The sequence below is a fragment of the Liolophura sinensis genome, chromosome 6 (genome assembly GCF_032854445.1).
Source record: "Liolophura sinensis isolate JHLJ2023 chromosome 6, CUHK_Ljap_v2, whole genome shotgun sequence".
Taxonomy (NCBI): Eukaryota; Metazoa; Mollusca; class Polyplacophora; order Chitonida; family Chitonidae; genus Liolophura; species Liolophura sinensis.
The window spans coordinates 36801926-36811011 of NC_088300.1; the positions used below are offsets into that span (position 1 = coordinate 36801926).

The window sequence follows — 9086 nt, forward strand, 5'->3', positions numbered from 1 at the left end:
GATTACCAGCAACCAGTGGTAATTCAGGGAGAGTACAGCCATTCCCAACAGAGCCTTGACGTGGGAAGTGCCTTACCAGACATACAACAGCAGTACCCTGATGCGGGTCTCATTGGGGGAGAAAATATCTACAGCAACGCAGACTTACAAAGCCAGCACTCAGCCCATGTGGATCACTCGTACGAATCTCGCCTAGCTGCTCTGCCAGCCTACCGTCCAGCTCCCGATTATGACTCGGTAATGAGACAGCGCATGCTGCAACAAGCGCTACAACAACAACACCAGTCTGACCCGCAACAGCAGTTAACGCAGCCTGCCAGTCAGCAGGAGCTGCTCCACTTACAAACCAGTAACATTGGCAACGCTCAAGTGTACAGCCAGGCCCAGACAATAGCCTACAGTCAGCCAGAGATTAGAGAGCATCAGTACCAGCAACAAGACAACATCTACGCTAACGTGGGCCCTGGCTATATGCCGTACCGTGTTGGAGATCGGGCCACGAGTCAAATCATTCACCCGACTTACAGCACCCCTGAGCTCTACGCCCAGCTCCTGGCTGAGGACTACAGCAATGGTACTGTGATGGGAGAGGCCCTGCCCTTCCATTACAAACCCCCACCCCCATACCCTCGTGCGAGTAATAGCACCCCGGACTTAGCTATTCAAACTGTCAAGTCAGGCCTTACTGAGAGCCCCGATCTTGTGTCTCGTAGAAACATCGGAATGGCAGATCTTGTGGACCAGTCACGCCTGGATCACAGTGTGGAAAACTTGGCCGAAGAGTTCCAGCAGTCGGCCAATATGAACACTGACACGAACAGTGCAATCTACATGAAGCCTATTGTCTCCTCAGAACAGGCTGATCAGGCCAGTTTGGAGGAAGCAGTACCTGCCTCCCCTCAGTCACTAGATAACACTGTCTTAGACGACTGCTCTCCCGCTGTCTCACCTCTCGTGAAACAAACTCCGCAAAGACTGTCAGACAAATCCTCCCACCAAAGTCCATACGACAAGAAAACCAAAGTGCAAATAAAATATGTGTCCCCTTCCCAAGCCCCACCGCAGTGCACGTCTGCCGAGGTTGCAACACGGCGGGAGAGTTTCAGGCGACAAGTGATAGCAAACTCTCCTTACTTCGACCCTAGAACATCAATAAGGCGGAGTCACAACAGGGAAGCTGCCAATCAAGCTGCCCTACCCACAATTACTGACTCTACACTGCCCTCTGGTGGTGACCATAAAATACAAGGGGGAGGTAATGCAGTAAGAGAAGGTGGAGCAGCTGAAGTGGAGACAGAGAAAGTGGAGAGTAACTGTACTGGTGCTGAACAGGTGCTGCTTGATAGCCCTCAAGAGGTAAGAATGGTCACAACTGAACTGACGAAGGTTTCTTGCTTGCCTGGGTTTAGTCGTTTATTCGTCAATATTTTAGCTACGAAAAACACCATTATTTTTTTTTGTGTGTTGGTAAATACTTTGCAGTGTTTTGGGGTAAAGGTTTGCCATCGACCAGACATTGTACATTGTGTCCCAGAAGTCGAGCACCATCCAGAATTCTTGAGCTACAGAGTGGTGTGGTGCCCCATCTCTTCCAAACATAAAAATCAATCCAACTCTTTCTTGTACTGTTAGTTTATTTGCCATAATTAACTCTGAAAGAGAGCAAAAAAAATGTAAAATAAGTATTAAATCTGAAACACAGAAGAAAAATGAAAATCAGGATGGTTCGCAACTTCTGGGACACCCTGTATACACTAATGAATTCACACACAAAATGTACAACCAGCTATTAATAAAATGATGCAATCCATTTCAAAATAGCCGTGTTTTAATGGAGTGTGAAGAAAAATCAGGTGAATACATTGGTGAAGCCTGGTCAGATAACTGGTTAGCATCAACAACTAGGTTGTAGTTTCAGGTGAAATGTTCATACATTACTATGCTGGCCGATATACATTTCAGTAAATTTCAGGGTTGCACTAACAAATTTGATTTCAACCTGATGCAAAGTCATTTATATTTCTGAATAAATGGGTTTCTCCGGGCTCTGTCTGGTTTCCTTCCAGAGTAATGCTGGCAGCTATTGTACGAGAAAAATACATGTATCAGTACATGTATTCTTGAGTATGACCTAAAACACCAGTGAGATAAATACATGAAATAAATTATGTGAGAGCAGTGATTTACAATTGTGGAGCACTTGTTCGGAATGAATATACTTGTCTAGTGGTAACAGTGCGTGGATTTTTACATGTGTTGTGATTTAGAACTACCCATATGACCAGTCCATATATATCATGTGTGACATACATTTACACGTATGCATTCATGGCCTGACTTCTGCAAAGTATGAAGGCCTCTCTAAGAAAAGACATTGATCATTACTGTCTGTGTACTTTATAGTTGTGTGAATTAAATGATTGGGCTCAATGGATGTGATTGACTTCCATCACTCACAACATTCTTCAGAGTGATTAATACAACTCCTTTTTGGTGCTCTTCTTCACCAGTCTCTTGATTGATGGAGTCATTTTTAGGACTGATTTTTTTTTTATTAAATAATTAGTTTCTGCGAAGGAGTTTTTGACTATATGAAACAAGATGTGTAACTGCGATTTCGTGCTACATTTCTCCACTGTTTCAAGAGCATAAATTGTCAATCCTTTTGTCGCGTAGCACGTTACAAAAATGTGAAATCTTAATCTGGATAAGAAAACTGTGTACCAGTATTGAAAAATGGCATTTTCATTGCGATATTGTATCAGGGTTATGTAGTGAGGTAATGTAAATAATCAATAATAATGTAATAGTAATGGCAATGAAGAGAGTTCTTGTACAGTCTTTCTTTGAAAATACATCAGTTAGTGTTAATCTGGAAAAATTGTTTATTCAGGAAATCCGATTTAATATGGGGCCTTTGAAAACTGCTGCCATGAATGGGTTGACTCCCGCTCGTCCTCATAGTATGCTGGCAAACCTGAATGATGAGACGCGGGCACCAAAAGATGAGAGGGTGAGTGCTCGCAGATAGCTGTACATAGTCACCGTCTGTCTGGGTGTTGATAAAATATGCTGTGGGTTGGAAGCCATGTTGATTTCTATAAGGCTCATGTACATGTATTCACAGTGTCTTCACTGTGCTTTTTAGTCTTGATTCTTCTTCGCTTCACATCTTCTGTGTCAGTCTCTTGTGGTTCAGATGGTGTATGATGAGAACATTTTGTAAACATGCACATGTGATTGTGAACGTACATGTACATTTACGTGTACATGTGAAATTAGCAATTGAAATTTGGCTTAGATGAAATCGGGTTTTTATGTAACTGTAAAAACACAAGGGAACTAAAATAAATTATGCACAACTGATTTTCATCAAATTCATGTCATAGAATCTTTAGACTGAAAAACTATGGCTATTAATCCAACCCTGATTGTATTTTCACTCTGGTAGTTTTCGTTACCTTGGGTGTTTTAATAGAATTTTTTACATATTTGTACATGTAACATGCGAGCAGCCATTTGATGTTTTCTCTGATGTTACTGGTCACATGACAAACTTCATAATACAAGTACAGGAAAAGAAAAGATGTAGGTTGATTCCAGGTGGAGGTGTCAGTGGTGTTATTACTGATGCTTGTTTCAATTTTACTGTTCCTTTTCCTTTAATGTTATCCTGATTATAACATTATCACATTACATTCAAACATTATGGTGTGTAATGTGGGAAAGTTTGTCAGTAACATACCAATGGTTGGTGGTTTTCACAGGACACTCGTTCACCCATAACACTGACCACCATCATATATTGTGAAGTACTTAATTTTTGTGTGGAACTAATTTTCTTTATTTTTATTTTGTCAATAGTTTATGTAAAAAAATCTGGTATTGAATCATATATTACAGGTAGTAGTATTAATGAAGTAATATCTCTGCCAGACACACTGGAGTTCAGATCAGAAAACACAGCAGGCTGCTAAATTCTAACAGCAGTGGGGAAAATTAGGCTTTAAATATATGTATAGAAACTCTGGGGATAGGGCTTGCTGGGTATAAAACAAAGCGGGGTTCATTCATCTTCAGTTTGATCTGTCTTTGGTATGCTGGTAAAGTGAAAGAAAAGTAGATCTATAAACACGTGCTGGTTTCGCTTTGATACACGCTATCCCTTTGACTATGTCTCTCTTGTGGAGCAATGAGGGAGCTTCTAGCAAATTGTGAACTGTGTGCAACAACAAATGGCCGTTTGGCAGCTATGGTGATGCTAGGGGTTTCTGACCGGCTAATAATGTTGCTTGACTGCATTAATCAAGAGTGAGACAGGGGTTGAAAAACTGGTTGTTGATTAAAATTACTCATCAGAGATAAGAAAACAAGTGATACCGTTTTGAATACTGATTAAGGTAGGTGCGAAAGTAGTCTTACATAATGATAATCCATCCTCCGTTGTTTTAATATCTGATCCAAATTACAAGGATTAGCTTGTAATCCAAGGATTAGCATAAGCGCAGGAAACAAAAAGAGGATTAAAGCCACCCTTGATAATACCTGTTTGATGTGCTGGAGTAATTTCGACCATATCATAACTAGGAAAATTAAAGAGTTACAAGACTTTTTTCAGTTTCGTCTTAAAAAAAAAATGCAAAAATTAATTCCCACGAACCCATTTTTGAGGTAAATCTGTGAGAATAAACTCCAGCGAAAAATAAGTACTTTACAGTAAGTGAAAAATTCTTAAGTTATATGTTTCACGTATTTAATGTAATTCTATTGTGTTTCAGAGGAAAAACCTGGAATCTCAGCTGGCAGAAGGCAGGGTGTTTGTGGAGTTTGAGAAGGTATTGCGGCGTGACCCGTCAGCAGAATTTAAGGTGGCGTCTCTGGCAGAAAATGAATGCAGGAATCGATTCCGTGATGTCCTCCCCTATGAGCACAATCGTGTTAAACTCCATCCAAAGAAAGATAACCCTGAGGGATACATCAATGCATCACACATTAAGGTAAATCTACTTTATGCCGTCCAATATTTCATTATTAATATGGCTATTGTTTGATGCATTCTCGTAGTTTTGTATTTGCAAGTGGTAAGATGGTATATGTTTTATTTTCATGCTATTGCAATGTAACCAGGGGCCTTTACAACGAGGAATGTCTTTTGGCATTCATAGTCAGTGAACAGAAAAAGACAGTCAAAGCTTTTACCCTATGTTACATTTAAATTGAACATTTCAGTGGTGCTAGTCCAGTATAGGGCCTGTATTGTAAATAACTCATGATCATGAATATTACAATTGTCGCTGAGGTACATGTGATATCGTCATCTTTGTGACGCAATAATGCCGAAGTGGTTTGTGTTGAGATTACCATGTACACAAACCCTTGGCTAGTAAGGTGGCATAGTAGTATCTGGAAAGCTCTGGTTTTACTTCAGGCCCTCTTTTCACAAAGCGGTCTTAGACTTAGGTCAAAATTTTAATCAGTTAGACTGTCTGACTGAAATTTTGACTTACACCTGGAAGTTTAAGATCAGTTTGTGTTCCCTAGGCAAGGAGGTTTCTCCTACTTATACCTAGTGGAACAAAATAGTTTCCTCTGGTGTCAGATCGCTTTTCTCCATCCAAAAATTTCTTTCTTTACAAAAAATTAATCAAATCAGATCTGTATTTTTGTTTAGATGGAGTCTGGGGGTGTGGCTTGGTGGTTTATCGCAGCTCAGGCACCCATGCCTAACACCGTCGCTGACTTCTGGCAACTCATCTGGGAATACAATGTTCACGTAGTTGCAATGCTCACAGATATAGTAGTAAGTATTTACAGGTCTACTGATAAGAGCCCACAGAAGTAGTGGTATTACCAGATATTGTGCATGGTATTAGCTCGCATATCAATTGGCAGCTGCTCACAGATAAAGTACTACGTGTAGCTGCTTATTGGCTTAGAGTTTCTTGTTTTTAAAAGGACCACAATATGTGTGTTCAATTACTATGTGTGCAGGTCATATTTGGTATGTGATCAGTATACTGTCAACAAAATTAAACCATTGATCATCTTTATTGTGTGCATGTTGTCATTTTTAGGAGCTTGGAAAACAGAAGTGTTGTCAGTACTGGCCTGTGGAAACAGGGGAGGATAACAAAGCTACGTATGGGGAAGTAAGTAGAGTTTCTGTCGATGGACATAAACAGACTCAGAGTAAAAGTATTTGACAGTTTTGTTTGGCTTTTTAAATAAGCGTTGTTCCTTTTTGATCATTTATTGTTTATTTATTTAGGTATTAGATTTTTTTTTTTACTAGAGTTTCAAAGTGTTCTGATATCCACAGGTGTCAGTAATTATCACCATTATCTATGATCCTGTTCTGATGGTCAACTAGTGCCTTTGTAGGCCTGGTTGAATACCATATATTTTCGTCATTGTAAATACATGTATACCAGGAATGAAACAAGCTTTCTACTACATGCAAAGTTGTAGAGTCACATATATGTCATAGGACTAAAATAATGGTGAATGTAATGGGGAAACCCCATGTAAACAAACGCTTGAGGTACAATAATTCCTCCATGTGTCGTTGTTGTTGCAGTATGAGGTAGTGTTGCAGTATCGCAGTGACTCTCTATACTATGTCACTAACACGATCTGTGTGAGACATAAGGGCAGTAAGACAGAGAGACTGGTCTGGCACCTGCAGTACACAGCCTGGCCTGATCATGGCTGTCCAGAAGATATCTTTGGCTTTCTGGGTATGTACATTGCAATCTGCTTAACATTGAAAACAACCTGATGTGGATTTAATGGGTAAAAAAGAGTTTTTGATCCATAAATTGAGTGCATGTATTGGCACAGTTCATCTTGGCACAGGGAAATAAATAGTAAATTCAAAGGTGAATTGCTAAGTTTTTTTATTCTGGACCTGAAAGCTATCAGAGTATCTGCTTTATGTGTATATTGATATATTTTTAAATCTGACTGGACACTCTATAATTTGCTCAAAAAGTACTTGCACATTTTTTAAAACTGAATGGCAGGGACGACCGATGACTTCAGCATGTCCAAAAACCAAGGGAGATAAATGATCAAAATTTTCATGGATTTATATTAAAAGACATGTATTTGATGGATTACCCTCAGAAAGAAAAAAAGGATAATGTGAACTGATCCATGACCGGAAACAGCTATCTGATTTACAGCGATGACTTAACTGATCTGATAACTTACAAGCACTCGAGAGGTCGGGGCCCACCAACAAAAAACACAGCTGCATGTAGAGAGACAGAATGTGCTGATGTTATGATTTTTCTTATGAACTGTTGACCATGAGCCTTCACATCCTTAACCTCACTCAGTCTCCTCTGTGCTTTTCAGGTTTTCTGGATGAAGTGGAGTCCGTACAGCGAATGTCTGAGAGTGACAGTAGTGGGGAGAAGTTTCCCATTGTGGTCCACTGTAGTGCAGGGGTAGGGAGAACAGGTGTGGTTATCCTCACGGCCATCATGAAGTCCTTCCTAGAACATAATCAGGTAAGAGGAGGCTTGCTTTCTCTAAACTCATGGACATTTCTCAACTGATGATTTTCCCCGTGCTCTGTGAGCCACTGAGTAAGTGGATACTGCCATGAACAAAGGGACATAACTCATATCTGAATGGGTGGTAAATGACAGGTGACCATTTCAGACATATTGACACAGACAAAAATATGTAAAACATTGTAATCTAAATCTTACCTTTCCATGACTGGAAACTCAACTAAGTAAGAATTTTGTTTTGTGTCAGCTGTTTGGTAAAAAGCTTAACACAATCCATCTACAGAAGATCAAGGAATATACCCCTTGTCCAGTCAGTACATGTCTATAGAACACAGATAACTGTTAACCAGTTTTATATTATTTTTTGACTGATGAAAGTGGATATTTTTATGGATGTGAATGGAATTTGAAATGAAGCTTCTCTCCTGTGAACTCCTGTTTAAAGTTATTCTACTAAAGTGAAATTCTCCTGAATGACATGTGAATGAAGAGAAAAATTCGTGACTTTAACTTGCATTTCTGTGTCCTTTTCTGCTGTCAGAACATCGACTTACCGAAAGCCCTTGCAGAATTGAGGTCCCAGCGACTGTATATGGTACAGACCGTCGGCCAATATTCCTTTGTCTATAAGACTCTGATTCAGTACCTGAAGAATACTAGGCTCATTTAACAACCCTCATCAGTGAATTCAACAAGTTTGGAATCTTCATTAGGGAGTGTGCTCAAAAAGTTGGTCTAGATCCGCCGGGTGTCTACTGATCTTCCAGATTGTGTTGTTTATTTTAAAAACTTGTACGTATACAATCTGCTAACCTGCCAATTCCAATTTGTATGAAAATTTATTGTTATGATATTTTTTTTTTTTTTTGTTCATCTTAATCTTCCTAAGATCATTTTGCTAAAGTACTGTTATATGTCTATTTTATGCGAAAATACCACTGTTTGCTTGGGGTTTGTTTTGCTGAACAGACATGTAAATAGCAACAGAGTATACATAATTTGTGATGCATGCACACTGTTGGTGTGCACATGACCGTGCAGATCAGTGGAGTGGGTTTTGACTCCTGTTTCCTCCACTAACTGCAATCATATAGAGGAACAAGTGTTGAGTATAATGTTAAGAATCAAACAATTAAGTAAATTTTACGTGCATACACTGCTGTTTGCTTATTTTGCAAAGTACCTTTACATGTACATCAATCTTTTATCACATAGTGTAATTAAACTGTGTCTAACTAACCGATTTCTGTCAAGGATATCTTATATGAAGAATTCAGTTTTCTTATTTAACCTCAGAAATAATCTCAAACTGGGATTGGGTTTTTTTTTGGTTCGCGTGTACAAAGTACAGCGGGAGCTAATATCATACCCCAAGCATCGACACTGGTGACCAGTATTAACATTTAAGCAGTGTTGAGGTATAAAGGTGCGGAATATCTCAAAACATACTGCATATGTGGAGGTTTAGCACAGCTGTAAAGATCAGTGGGGATGTGCCCTGCATGTGTGTGCTTTTTCTAATGCATGACTGTATTATGGTAAATCTTTTTAAGATTTCTGAAAAAA

At 39.4% G+C, this 9086-nt stretch overlaps 1 protein-coding gene across 1 annotated transcript in view; it reads left to right on the forward strand.

The window, feature by feature from the left end:
* LOC135466491 (tyrosine-protein phosphatase non-receptor type 14-like) overlaps positions 1 to 8355 on the forward strand; it is a 46172-nt gene extending 37817 nt beyond the window's left edge. The window contains exons 13-20 of the mRNA XM_064744003.1: positions 2 to 1356; positions 2894 to 3013; positions 4779 to 4997; positions 5672 to 5800; positions 6075 to 6149; positions 6578 to 6737; positions 7360 to 7514; positions 8062 to 8355. Of these exons, the coding sequence (XP_064600073.1) occupies positions 2 to 1356; positions 2894 to 3013; positions 4779 to 4997; positions 5672 to 5800; positions 6075 to 6149; positions 6578 to 6737; positions 7360 to 7514; positions 8062 to 8190 (2342 nt within the window). The 3' untranslated portion in view covers positions 8191 to 8355. The remainder of the gene's footprint in view (position 1; positions 1357 to 2893; positions 3014 to 4778; positions 4998 to 5671; positions 5801 to 6074; positions 6150 to 6577; positions 6738 to 7359; positions 7515 to 8061) is intronic.
* Positions 8356 to 9086: the final 731 nt, after the last annotated feature.